Source organism: Notechis scutatus, chromosome 1 (genome assembly GCF_049901735.1).
Source record: "Notechis scutatus isolate UNSWTSFEM ecotype Mainland chromosome 1, rNotScu1.2, whole genome shotgun sequence".
In the NCBI taxonomy this organism is placed as follows: domain Eukaryota; kingdom Metazoa; phylum Chordata; class Lepidosauria; order Squamata; family Elapidae; genus Notechis; species Notechis scutatus.
The window spans coordinates 191964081-191978867 of NC_142009.1; the positions used below are offsets into that span (position 1 = coordinate 191964081).

General features: G+C 39.1%; 1 protein-coding gene across 5 annotated transcripts in view; it reads left to right on the top strand.

The window, feature by feature from the left end:
- Nucleotides 1-14787, top strand: part of STK39 (serine/threonine kinase 39) — a 143331-nt gene that overhangs the window by 46059 nt on the left and 82485 nt on the right. For all 5 annotated transcript variants that reach the window (XM_087949773.1, XM_087949775.1, XM_087949777.1 and 2 more), the window contains 4 exons: nucleotides 4553-4665; nucleotides 6288-6396; nucleotides 11597-11738; nucleotides 12557-12612. In XM_087949773.1, coding sequence (XP_087805899.1) covers nucleotides 4553-4665; nucleotides 6288-6396; nucleotides 11597-11738; nucleotides 12557-12612 — 420 coding nt within the window. The remainder of the gene's footprint in view (nucleotides 1-4552; nucleotides 4666-6287; nucleotides 6397-11596; nucleotides 11739-12556; nucleotides 12613-14787) is intronic.

Consider the following 14787-nt stretch of genomic DNA (forward strand, 5'->3'; position numbering starts at 1 on the left):
CTTTTTTTCCTCTGTTTTACTGAATACTGGGGAAATAGCTGGGTGGGAATACTTGAGTGCTCAATATAGAACAATTAATTTTATGATCCAGTTGCCTATTTCTTGATCAAATGGTCACAAATGTACAATTTTCTAAATGGGCTATGGTTCAAACAATTGAATCAAACAATAATTAGCATTTTATTTTGTTTGAACAGTTATTTCTCCATTGCTATTTTAAACATTATTTATTTAAAAATGTATGTAGCAGAAAATACCTACACAATGTGAAAAATGACATAAAAATAGAAATCCATAATTAAAACACAAAATGCCAGACTAAAAAAAAGTGACAAAAAGCAAGAACTGAGTCAACAAATTAATCAACAATTAAGCAAAGACTTACGTATAAGTGGAAGTGAAATATAGAGTGGAAGAAGAAATCTGAGGGAAGAAAGTTTCAAATGCAAGTGCCACCACTGACTAGCTCATTACTATCTGCATTATCATCAACTTATTTGAAGGTTGGCTTGGGATTCTAGCCTGACCGATATCAAGCTAATTGAATTTGGATGGTACGCTTTCATTACGGATTGGATGCATCGCTTTGAAGCAATTTCCTTTTGTCTTGGGCCTTTTTACATATCATGCAATGCATCAAACTAGCCTTAATTTAGTTTTGTTGAATAAGGCATAATTGTCTTGAGTTTGCATCAGCTTCTATGTTTGTTCCATAATTGGGAAAAAATTGCAGCAGAATTGTTCTGATATTATAGTTCAGGTTCTGATATCTATCATGTTCACATGCTAGGATGGATCAGTTTTTCTTGTGAGTCTTGCTTGAACTTCTTGACAACTTTCATCTGAAATGTGTTCTTAATTCATTTATGCTGAGGCATCCCACTTCTTGTCTAGGATTTAGGTCTTCGATCAGGAAAAGATTAAGATTGGGATCTAATAGTTGCCATGTCTCCTTCAACCAAGTTTTGAAATACAAGTTAGTTTTAATAATGTGATGACCTGGAGTGTAACACAAACGTAATCAAATCCAAAACGTAAATAAATGTCCTTTAATGCCTCCAACTTGGCCCCACTGTTCAATACTTCTCAGTTGGAGATAAAACTTATTCAAAAATAGTCTTCAAAAGAAAGCAATACAGTCCGAATGTAATGATCAGATAGAGGTGAAATGAAAAAACCAAAACAAACTACAATGAAAGAATTTCCACAAGGGACCAGGATAAGTAATTACCAACTTCAAGGAGATAACAAGGCACAGTCTGTTGGAAGGACGCCAATCAAGATAATTTCAGCCCAAAATAAAGCATGCTTTGCTTCTGGCAATACTGTGTTTTAACTGTCTCTATTCTCCCCTGCTGCAACCAGTGAGGGGGATTATGGCCGTTTCCTCTCTCTTAAGCCAAGTTGTTTCCTTCTCCGTTCCTCCCTGCGTGTCCTAGGATGAAGAGGGGATGGGCCTGGTTCTTCCTCTAACTGCCCAGATGGCCTCTGCCCTTCCCCAGCCTCCTCCACAACCTCCAGAGCCACACCTCCACTCCCTATTGGCTGTTCCTCCTCTCCCTCAGAGTCCGATTCTAACAAGGGCATGACAAATAGTAATGTTAAGTGTAGTAATATAATTTTGAACGGTTATATTCTATTTTTGTTATAACCCACGTTAAGTGCCCTGTATCAGACAGATAATAGCAATCGTATTTACTTACTTATTATTTATTTATTTATAAAATGTATTTGACACTCATCTTGTATCCAATGACTCTGGGAGGGCTAACAACATTAAAACATTGAAAACATTCCAATCATCCATCATGAAAAAAACAACAGATTAAAAAAATGTATAAATGCATAAAAAAAAATACACAAAATTGGTTGGTAATTATTTTGTACTTCATAAATCCATGGAAGGAGAGCAGCAATGAGTGTTTCCAAGCACCATTCATTTAACTTTTTAAAAGTAATTATTGGGGGAGAAATGGTACAATTAATTAGTGCGTCAAAGCACTTGTCCCCTAATATTGGCTTAGCGTATGTTTATTAGCAATCTTAATTGAGTAGATATTATGAGCTGCAATCTTTGTCTTTAAACCATGGCAGGATGCATATTGCATACAGAACATCCTATTTCTAAATTAGTTACCAAACATCAATTAAAACACGGACAATAGTTTCCAGTCATGAGGTTATGTCAGTTCTGTTGATTGATTGGAGCCAAGAGGGACCTATTGTTTTGCTCCAAGCACACAACTGAGTTTTCATTGTAAAGCTTGTTAACAAAAGGCTTTTTATGTGCATGTTGTATTTGTTTAGGACTTCCAAGATGGACAAGCAGAGCAGAAGCCACTGTTTGAGAAGATCAGTTGTAGCATTCCACAGAAGTGTTTCTGTTCATGGATTTTTTTTGTGCAGGAATGCTAAGTGGTGTTTGTCATTTTAAAGCTTGGGTTAATCAGAAATAGAGATGGGAATGGTCAGGTGCTTTCAAAATATTTCTCTGTGCTTTTACGCTACACAATTTGCTATGTGGATTGTTGGTTTTTAAGACAATCTTTATTGAAGAGTACTGTTCTGCAAATTATGGCTTCTTGATATTTTTTCCTGAGCTTGGAGAAAATATATGATCGTATCAATCCACAGATGCTCCATTTTGTCATTGAAAGCACTTGCAACTTTCCAGGAACCCATGTTCTCACCAGCCCTTCAGAAAAACAAAAGATCCATTTGCTTAACTATGACCTCAAATGAACTTCAAATCTCACGTGATTTTCCTACCAGGTCTCTTTTATTCACTGAGCTTTTGTCTGCAATCATTTGGGTAAGGTCAGAATATTGTAACTACAGTTCCAATCAGGGACAGAAATCAGATAAAGTCAAAAAATGAGTTCTCTTCTTGCTAAGGCTAATTCAATTCTCCAGTAAAGTATAGAAAACAACAAAAAGAATAAATGTTTAATAATGAAGCCTTTTGAATATGAAATGGTTGGGCCGAATTATTCTTTCATTGTTCTACTGCAAATCCATTTTTCTTCTCGGTGGGTGGGAACAATAATGAGGTCAAATTTCTTAGAATATTTCAAATTCTAAGGATGAATGAGCCATTATATTACTAGTTTAGTTGCAGAAAATAGTTTTGGATCTCTGTTGTTTGACTGCCTGCTTTGGAAATATACAAAAGCAGGGGTAGACAACCTTCGGGGTGGGTGGGCTGATAGGCATTTTCTAAATGTTGAAGCACGTTGCACATGCTTTTATAAAATGGTCACCATGATGGGCATTAGTCTGTGGAGATTCTCAGTTATCCAGGTCATGGTTTGCTTCTCATCCAAGAAGCTTCTTCAGCTCTGACAGGATAGTGGGGAATGGAAGGATTTATATTCCTGGTCATTTGCATCCTTTTAGAGGGTTGTTGAAGCACTTGGAGGTTTATCTGTGTCCCCTGAGTCACCTGAGTAGTGCTTCTGATTCCTGTCGTCTGCAATTTTTTTTCTCTGGAAATCCATTCCTACTCCCACAACATTCAAAGGATGTTCATTCCAAATTGTATAGCTAAAAGTCTGTAGAGATTCTCGGAGAGTCTTCTGAGAATCTCTACAGACTTCCGAGGATTTCTACAGACTTTAGCTATACAATTTGGGATGAACACTTGGTCTAATAAAGAAGATGCTTGGCAGAAGTTGACCATTAATATTCCAAAATAAACAAGAACTTAGTGAGCAATCAGAAATGGCCCTCAAGGAGTCACTTACTATACAACTTACAAAAAGGATGTGTACTCTTGAATTTGGAAGCTGCGTTGACCTACATGACAATGCCTTGGGTTATTGTTCAACAAATTCGGGTTTATCGGGACTACAATAAAAGCTAAATTTGGGGTTGTTTCTGTTTAATTACAGTAAGTCAGTATAACTAATAAAATGGTGTCCTGTGTACAGTATTCAACATTCTTTGCTTTCTGTTTAATTCGCATTAATGTTTTGGGGAAACCCTGGGGTTGCATTTAATTCTTTGGAATGGGGCCTTTGGGCACGTATATGCAATGTTCCTTGTAGCAGTGGTGGGATTCAAAATTTTTTACTACTGGTTCTGTGGGCTTGGCTCGGTGGGCATGGCTCGGTGGGCAGGGGAAGGTACCGCAAAATCCCCATTTCTTCCCTGCTCCTGGAGATATTGTAAAATCTCCATTCCCTCCCCACCCCACTAACCTGCTTTCCAGCTCCGTTCTCCTGTGCAGGGCAACAAAAGAAGACCCAGCCAATCAGCTGGGACTCGGGAGGCAGAGAATAGATGGGGGTGGGTCCAGTCAGAGGTGGTATTGGCCGGTTCTCTGAACTACTCAAAATTTCCACTACCGGTTCTCCAGAAATGGTCAGAACCTGCTGAATACCACCTCTGCCTTGTAGGTATGATTTGGAGTACAGCGTGAAGGGGGACTGACAAATTCTTTCTTAGGCTGATTTTAAGATGTGCTCCTGAGAAGCTCCACGTTGTTCTTTTAAAGAAGGGGTTGGAAATAGCTGTGCAAAACTTAATCCATTGTTTCTTTTTTCTCTTTCAGGCAGTGGTGCAACCGCCGTAGTCCAAGCAGCGCTCTGCAAACCCAGGCAGGAACGCGTAGCAATAAAAAGAATCAACTTGGAAAAATGCCAGACCAGTATGGATGAATTGCTTGTAGGTAGAACGAGCAGAATGAATGAGTGAATGAATGAACAATAAATAAATAAGCAAGCTGATTCATCAACCTTTTAAGAGTTCTTCAGTGTCTTATAAACAGTACTTGCATATGATTGTTCCACCTGAACTTTGAACAGTAATTATAGTAAACAGCTGTGAAAAAGCAGTGTGGATTTTTATGGCCTATTATATCTACATTTTAGCTACGGTACAGTTAAACTTCAACTTACGATCATTCGTTTAGCAACACTTCGAAGTTACAACATCGCTGAAGATAGTAATTTATTCAGGTAGTCTTTGACTTATACAGTTCATTAGTGGTTAGAATGGCACTGGAAAAAGTGACTGATTATTGTTTTTTCACACTTAACCCCAAGAGCCCCAAGATTGCATGATCAAATTTCAAACACTTGGCAACTGACTCATATTTATGACAGTTGCAGTGTCCTGGGGTCATGTAATTAGATTTTGGATCTTCTGATGAGCAAAGTCAATGGGGAAGACAGGTTCACTTAACAACTGCATTATTAACTTAACACTGGAGTGTCAATGGTTTATTTAATATCACTTGCATCACATTGGGTTTTCTCTTTTGTATTTAGAAGAGACATTTTTAAAAAATCTGCTTTAGAACTGTGGAAAGACCTTACAAGGACACACCAGTCTGCTTTTGTTGAAAGCTTATATTCACCCATTGATCTTAAAGATGAAGGGACTTCGGCCGAATGAAGTACGACTTGCAAAATCATCACTCAAGCCATTTAAATATTACTGCTGCGTGTATCTTAATGATAATTTTTCTTATTTTGCACTGGATAAATACGATGTCAAAGAAATTTTAATCTTACTAAACAAAGAGATGAAACAGTCCATTAAGGCAAGAAGAAAATCATAGTGATATTGAAACATGCAGGTGTTTTGAGTTGTATTTTTATCTAAAATTTATCAATAAGAGAGAATATTCGTAGCTTGGGGTTGAAATGAGGGATTCTTGGAGCTCTTGGAGCTTAATTGTTTTCTTGCAGATGTTTCATTAGCCAAACTAGGTAATATCATCAGTGCTAGATCTTATCTAGTTTGGGTAATGAAACATCTGCAAGAAAACAACTAAGCTCAGAGCACTAAGGACCCCTCATATCGACAATGTATATTCGTTAATTCTAGTGTGTTATGATTTAGATATAACAAATACCATTTCCTCTGAAATATTGAGAATATGTTGGTAATATTACAGTGACTCAAACCAAAAGTTTCAAGTATCAGTTCGTAAGAAGCATAGAAAACAAATCACGTTTTGGGTGATCAAAACGTTTTGTTTGACTTGAGCGGGGGGAAAAAAGCTGCATTTTTCTTAAAAAAATAAGTTGGAATTGTAATTAACTAATCAAAACTGCTAGAGATGATTGCAAGTCAGTATCTCAGAAGGACTTTCCTTTGACAGACATTCAGTTTAGTCGCATTATTTTTCTCTGAAATTTCCAAGCACAATGTTCTTAAACGATGAATTTAACACTTCCTAATCTCATCCACTGTTATTTATTTCCTGACAGCAAATAGCTAGGATAAGCGTACATTTTTCCTTGCCAAGACTATTATGTCGTATTTTGCTTCCTTTATAGAAAGAAATCCAAGCCATGAGTCAATGCAGCCATCCCAACATAGTTACGTATTATACATCTTTTGTGGTCAAGGATGAACTTTGGTTGGTTATGAAACTACTAAGTGGAGGTGAGTCTTCATACTGTAAATATGAAAATGCAGTCCTGTGTTGGAACGATCTTTTCCGTTCAATCAGTGTTTTCCAAATAAAGTGTTAGATGTGTCATTTTATTTGCAACTAGTTAATATCTGTAGGAGAGCGTGTTTGGTAACAGGCACCAGGCTACAAACTAGGAGACCATGAGTTCTAGTTCTGCCTTGGTCACAAAGTCAGCTGGATGTTGTTCTGACCCAGTTCCCCAAACACGACAAACCCTCTGTGTTTAAATCAATGATTCCTTTATTAGGAACCCCAGCAGCCCCAGCAAAAAAGTTTCTGTCTCAACTCAGGCTAGCAAGTCTGACTGGCCGGGACATGAATAATTGTCTGCCGCATCTATTCATCTCCACCCCCTGCCTTTTATCTCCAGATGAAGGCTGGGGCTTCGTTAGCTCTTCTGTCCCAAGGATCTGCCCACAGATTTCCACTGCTCTCCTCTCCTCTGCCTTCTGCTCAGCCGCACATCAGGCACTGGACCCAGCTATTCCTCCTCTTCCTCATCAGCCACCTCCAGACCTGGGGGCTGTTGACTCTCCATTTGAGGGCTGACGGACGGCCAGGCTCCGCCTCTCTCTCTCTCCCTCTCTGCCAACTCCATTCCCTCTTCTCTCGGAGCTCTCAGGTTGCCTTGATGCTGACCCTAACTCTCACGCCACCCCCTCATCTGATGCTGTAGGGGCCAGCGGCCGACAGGCCAGAACAGGTGTTCTGGGATCAGTCACATTCTCTCAGCCCTAGGAGGAGGCGATAGCAAACCACCTTTTTTTAAAAAAAAAAAAACACCTTGCCAAAGGTCTTGTCCACACAGTCTCCAAGAATTGGACACGATTGAATGGAAGGGGGAAAAAAATATTTGAAAAGGCTATAAAAAGCTCTTAAATACAGCCTTTCCTTCCAGACATTAGAACCTGCGTGCATTCTGGAAAAAGCCTGTACGGTAACTACTGGAGGTAGTCCTTGGTTAATGTCTGCCCTGTTTAGCAACCATGTGATGTTACAAAGCTGCTGCAAAAAGTGACTTTACAACTGGTCCTTGAACCGTTATTAACTTCCCATAGCCACATGATTGTCATTTGGGTGCTTCACAATTGAGATGCATTTACTGTACTACAGTCACAACATTCCACGATTGTGTGATTGCTATTTGTGGCTTGTCACAAGCAGAATCGATAAAAAAGTTGGTAGTAAAAGTGCAAATCATGGATCATGGGAAATCTCACTTAAGAACCACAGCTGATCTGCTTAACAGACAGTGACCTGACATCATAAGCCTGGTGTGCTTAACATGATGTTTCACTTAAATCCACAGTGATGGAGTTGCCACTCTCATTTGTGGTGATTAAGGGAGGACTATCTGTATTGATCTTTAATTGGTGGCAGATAATACTGAGGATTTTAATTGATATTTTTTTTTTCATCCCAGCTTTCTGGCCAGAGGAACATTTTGTAGGTGTGAAAATTTCTGAAGAAATTGCTTGTGACACATTCTAGGGCTTAATAAAACAAAAATAAGGAAAATGCTTTTTTGTGAGCCCTTTTGTCAGCTGTGAACAACACTCTGTATTTTGGCAACTTCAGCAGTGTCAAGTTATACAGCTAACCTTCTGAGGAGAAGACAGGAGAAGACATTTCTCCTCTTAAGTAAGTTAGTAGAGAAAGGGAGCATTAGGGTACGGTTAAGGCAGTAGAGAAGATACATGCTCCTAAGTTGAGGCAAAATGATACAGAAGGCTGGCCCTGCAGAGTAAGACACAGATCAGGATGTTGACCCCAGGGAAAAAATCCAAAGAGGAGAAAGAATTGACCAGGGACATGGTGGCTGGCAGACAAGATGGAGACTACCGGACACTGCAGATGGGGCAGCAAAAGTTTTAGGGAAAACATGCTGCTTGCAGAAAGTTCCCAAGGAGGAAAAGTGGGCTGCTTTTGAAGCGGAAGTAAAAATGCAAAAAGGCACATAGAGCAGAGATGGCATTGATCCAGTAGATCAGAGCTGTCCAACTCATGTCATCACAGCGGTGTCATGTGACATATCGTGACTTTTCCCCCTTCGCTAAACTGGGCGTGGCCGTGGCCAACGCGTGACGCATCAGTGAGTTTGACAGCCCTGCAGTAGGGGATTATTTCATTATTTCATCACAAATTTCACTTGGGTCTAACTAAGGAAGCACAAAACTCTTGAATATGCCGTATGGGAGAAAGGTAGTGTCCTACTTTGTGAGTTTATAATATATAAATGCAGGATTCATTCAACACTTGAGGTTTATTGACGGTGATATTTTTGCTCTAGGAAAGTGGGAGATGTTTTTAAAAATTATGTCCCAAAATGGAACCCACAATAACTCTGTGAATCCACAAGTCCCTGGGCCAGAAATGCCAGATTCAACAGTACTTGAATTGGATGGAGAAGAGGTTATCCTTACTAAGAGGACAGTTGCCATGATTATGACTGGCTAACTATTGGTGATCAAGAGAAACATAAGGGGGTGGATAGTTCAGTAGTGCACAAGGTGCTTCTGATGATGATCTGGTGGAAACTGAGGCAATTTATGTGCAGGGGGATGAGTGGGTGGGTTAAAAGTAGGAATGCTTCTAGTCACCAAGATTAGAGGTTGGAAAGAACTATGGAAGTGTGCCAACTGGGACTGTGGCCAGATATCTATATTTCTTGACCATGGTTTGGCCCAGCATTCATGGAAAATGCTTCTTCTGGGGAGCAAAGGATTGAGATGTTGGTTGAGTCATAGTTTGACCTACCACAGTCCTAAGTGACCCACCTATGGCAAAAGAGGGGAACTGATGCAGGGCAGTTGGTTCTGTAGTAGAGAGTGAAAACCCCGGTGTCAGGGTTCCAAGGAACATACCCATAGCAAACAAAACTCTTGAGGCAAGCAATTTCCTCAAAGAATAGGTTTATTGGATATGTCATATTAACACAGGCTGGTGAAAACAAACTCCACTCATAAAACATTTTCTATGTCTGTTTTATAGTTGCCAACAGAAAGTGGGGGGGAAGGAGTTTGAAGAGCATGCAGCAGTTTGGAAGCGAAAGTACATTCCATGCATACCTTATTATACTAACCGACTGGAGTTTCTGCCATGCAAAACTCCAATTGGAGAACATATTGATGACTCTTGGCTGTGGATGTGTTTTGTTGGAGAATATGAATTATTATACACCCAGAGGGGTGGGGGAAAACCAGGGTCAAGCCTGACAATGAATTACGTGTCTCAGAATCGGCTACATCCAGGTCATGCTAATATGTCGCTCCTAATGAATTCTTTGAAGCTTTTTGAAGTTTGGCTCAAGGTTTAAATTAGGGTGATGGCTGGAATCCTGACAGCTAGCCAATTCTGATTATTCTTGTGGTTTTCACCTAATTAAAAGTAAAAGTTTGTTACTTTCTCAAAACAGTCACATGGTCCAATCAGGATACTGTCCAGTTGCTAGGTGACTCCAGTCCCCTCCTTCTGAGCACCTGCAGGAATGCCCTTGGTTCCCACGAGGAAGTATTTTGTTTTGACTACAATACCCCAACTATCTCTATTCCCCTCTCCCTTTTCTCCTGTGTGTCAGTACTGAAGTCTCAAAATGGCTTCACTCAGGCCAGCTTCAGGGCTGACACCCAGAGCGCATATGTGCGTGCATGCACAACCCATGACAACTTCCCGAGAAGGAAAAGTGAAGACAACCCTGAAGGGAGAGTTGTTGAAACTTCTCCTTCTTCTAGAACCAAATTCAGAGGCTGGGGCTGGCCAGAAGGGGTGGTGAGATGGTGATGGAAGCACAAGCCAAGTCATGGTGCAGAATTGATGAAAAGCGAGAAGAACCTGAGAGCCAAGGTGTATCAGCTTTGCTTGAGACTGCTGGCTCTGACTCATGACTATCCTGAGTCTGGTATGATTCAGCATTTCTTTTTTTATTGATCACTCATCGAACTTGCAGACGATTCAAAACAGGAGTTAATTAATGAATGTGAACTCCGAAGCAATTTTGGTCGGTTGAAATCACAGAAATGAAATTCAATTGTTTAAAAAGGCGGACAAATAATAGAGTAAAATTTAAATATTATAAGTGCTAAGATCTTCACTTAGGAACTAGATAGCAAATGCACCGTTATGGGAGTTACTAGCTTGGTAATAGTAAAGGTGGAAAAAAAAAGCTGGAATGTGGTTCATTGCAAGCTGAATATGAGTCAGCAGTGTGATGTAGCTGCAACAAGGCATTTGCCATGTTGGACTGCATCATAGCTTCCAATTCAGAAAATAATCATCGAGGGAAATAAAATATATGCGAAAAAGGACAAGAAAGATGACCCTCAGAAATGCAACTAAATCTTATGAGAAGAGACACTGGCAATGGGATGTTTAATTTGAGAAGAGAAAAATGAGGATGTGATAAACATTTTTCAAGTACCCGAAGAAAAAAATGTAGAAAAAAAGGGTGTTTTTTAGAAATCTTCTCCAAAAGCAGAACAAAGTGCAAGGAGGCAAATTCTGACTGAATGTTAGAACAAACTTTATAGTGCTCCTGAATTTCATTGAATATGTCCATGTGAATCCTGGGTAATCACCTCCCAAGAATCGTTTAAATTAGATTTCTAAACAGATGATTAGTTTTGGTAGTCTACATGGCCTCTTCTTATTCAGTCTAATTTCTTTCAAGTTTCTCAGTCAGGAAAATGTATATATTGCTTGTGACCTGACAGTTATGTTGCCTGTCATATTTTTAAATGCAGTTACCTCTAAGAAAAATTCATATGAAAGCATGTTCAGCAGCAGTGGGCTGCTGAAGCAATCAGTCAATTTAATTACAGATTTCTTATACTTCCTATAATTTTGTTGCACATTTTGAACCTATGATTTTATGATCCAGTTTTCTATGCCTTTTCATTTACTCAGTCTTGTTGATGTGTCTGTGTATTTTAAATGCGTGCAACTTTAAGACTTGTGGACTTCAGCTCCCAGAATTCGTCAGCCACTCTGGGAATTGGAAGTCCACAAGTCTTAAGGTTGCCAAGTTTGGAGACCTGATTTCTAGATTTATTCTCTCGGTCTCAGAAAAATTAGGTTGAAATCTAGAGCAACCTAAATATGTATAATGAATCTTGGACTGTAAGAGAAAGAGATTGGTATTCTATTTTTCATCTGTAATTTCTCTCTCTCTAGGCTCAATGCTGGATATAATAAAATATGTGGTGAGCAGAGGAGAGCACAAGAGTGGCGTGCTCGAGGAATCAATAATAGCCACAATTCTGAAAGAAGTTTTGGAAGGTTTAGACTATCTACACAGAAATGGACAAATCCACAGGTACAATCATGTTGCTTCATTCTGTGTGAATCGAGAATGCAAAGTTTCATTATTAATTCTATTAACTTGGGATGGCTATGTAAATTGATTAAATCAATAAATAAATGCAAGGCTAGAAGGCTAGGGTATGATCAGCCAAAGGACTCTGATCTAATCTTGATTGGGAAGGAACTTACCCAGTAAATTCTTCTATAGTTGTGCAATGCAATACGAGGAGATATGAAATCCTAATCTTAAATTAACCATTTAGTTGATAATGCTCCATCCGTTCACAAGATCATCCCACCAATGTTAGCAATTATTATTAGCCTGTCAAAGGGTACGCTCATACTCTTTTTGATCTATTGTTTTGATGAGATGGCAGAAAAATTGCTGCTTTCTCTTTGAAATGTCAAAGGGTGGAAGCTTCTTGTCTTGACAATTGTTTTGGTTCCATTTCTTTCCCTCATGCACAAATAGCAAATGGGGATTGATTAATTAATTGATTGATGCGTAGCCAGCTGCAACCCTTGATTTGCTGGGTGAATATAATAAGAGTAGTCTTCCATGAGATAAGGAAGCTAAACAGTGTGGTCTGAAGTGCATCAGAGCTTTTCCGGCTCGCATAAGAATGAACAATGAGCTTTTTTGTAAGTTGGAAGAACATATTTTCCCCTCAATTTGCCATCTTTTAAAATGAAATTATCTGAGATTGTAGAACCAGACAGTTTTAAATTCCATTCTGTGGTATTGTTCCACAGCAGGCCTCCTCTCCCTCCTCCTCCTCTCCCATCTCATCTGAATTTAAATGCTTTTTTTTTGTTTATTCCTTTTTCTAGAGATTTAAAAGCTGGTAATATTCTTCTGGGAGAGGATGGCTCTGTACAGATAGCAGGTAATCATCATTATTGTTAAATTTTCAAAATGCGTGATGGGAAATTTGAGATATTCCATGAGATCTCATTTACGTTTTAAATGGATATAATTTGTTCAGTTTAAGGGTGTTTGATAATCAACTACAGGCTAAGCATTCAGTTTTCCTCAACAGTTAGGTTTCTTTTTCCTTAATGGAATGTGTCAAGCTTTCAAGAAACAACACAGTTGTTCCCAATCTGTTGTGCTCCATAGTTTTGAACTACAGTTTTTATTTTTCTCACCTGACAAGTCAGAAACTTCTAGAGGACAGCTAGTACAAAAATAGAAGTAGATTGGCAACTAGTAGTGTCAGCTGCCAAGACTTCAGTTGATAGTTCACCTCCAGCCCCATATTTATCAGGGGCTCCCGCGGGGGAGCATGCTGTGTTGTATTAATGCTTCCTTCAGAATGGACAACCTGTAGTATTCCCATTTCTGGGTGTGTTATTTGTTACCGATTTGCAGAAAATGATGAATTACTTTTAAGGTTGAAAATGCCATGTAAATTAAATAGGGATAGAATAGAATACTTTATTTGGCCAAATGTGATTAGACACAAATAATTTTCTCTCTCATTGTCTCTCACTGACAGTGAGACACACTCTCTCACTGGCAGTGAGAATGATTAACCAATGGAACAGCTTGCCTTCGGAAGTTGTGGAAGCTTCATCACTGGAGGCTTTCAAGAAGCGATTGGACTGCCATTTGTCAAAAACGGTGTAGGGTCTCCTACTTGGGTGGGGGTGTGGGGGGGTGGATTAGATGACCTACAAGGTCCCTTCCAACTCTGTTAATCTGTAGTTCGCCTTCAGTGCAGAAGCTCTCAGTGTACATGCAAAACAACCAAGTAATAATAATCTGTGGTGGTCTCCCATGGAAAGAATGAGACACAAACGTGTGTACTCGGGATGGAAGCCCAGAATAATTTTCAGTGCTCCCTTTTTATTGAGAATTTTGTACATAGTAAGCATTCACATTGTGGATTACAATAATTAGATATAGTACATAGAATTGTTTATACTTGTCTGAGCTGCTTAATTGTTTCTGGTGTTTGCTTTTAATTTCCTTGCTTTATCTCGGTGACCTTTAGGCAGACATGTATGTATAAGGTCTTAGACTAATCATTACCCAATACTCAAGTCAAAGTTTATTCCCACAATAATCATAATAACAAGACCAATCAGTGAAGATAGTAGAAAAGATGATAAGGATAATAGTGATATACTTAGGCATAAGATGGTGCTGTGGGAATTAAATTTTCAGCAAAGTGATGGCATGAGGGGGGGAAAAAAAAACTTTCTCTGTGTCTGGCTGTTTCGACATGCAAAACATACAATACTATGGGCTCAAATCTCAGACAATAGGATTCCTGCTATCTATTTCCGGTGCTCCTCCCCACTTACGGTGCCAGGGCAGACTGGAAGTTGTATATGCTGTGTAGAAGAGGGGGAAGAATCTGTTTTGTCAGCAGCTTTGATTCTTCTGGCAGTGAGTCAGCATTGTGTGTAATTCCCAACACTGCTTTGATGACATGAAAAATCTTCTGGTTTATAGGGAAAGCATTGGCAGTTCAACCTTTTGTCCTTTGATAAACTACTTCCGAATTCATTCAGCATGGCTGCTGATCTGCGTTCTAGAATTCCATTTCTCCACACATATGGGTTGCAGGGCAACAGATAAAGAATTGTGCCTTTCTCTCTCTGGTTTCTGAGCAGTTACCTGTTTTGATCAGGGGTGGGATTCAAATTTCTTAACAACCGTTTCTGTGGGCGTGGCCTAATTTGTGGGCGTGGCTTGGTAGTCATGTAACCGGGTAAGCATGGCTTGCTGACTGGGCATGGCTTGGTGGACAAGAGACCGACTGTGCGTGGCTTGGTGGTCGCGTGACAGTAATGTAACAAAAAAAATTTCATTTATGTATTTATCTTTGTTTTTAGTGTCTGTTCTGTTTTTATGATTAATAAAAACAAAACCTATACTAAAAATTATTTAAAATTATTTTTTAAGTATCTGTTTTGTTTTTATTAATCATAAAAACAGAACAGATACTAAAAACATAAATAAATACATAAATAAAAATTATTTTACTATTATTGTTACATGTTGGTACTTCTGTTTGAAAAACTTAAGTGTCAACATGTAACAATAACAGTAG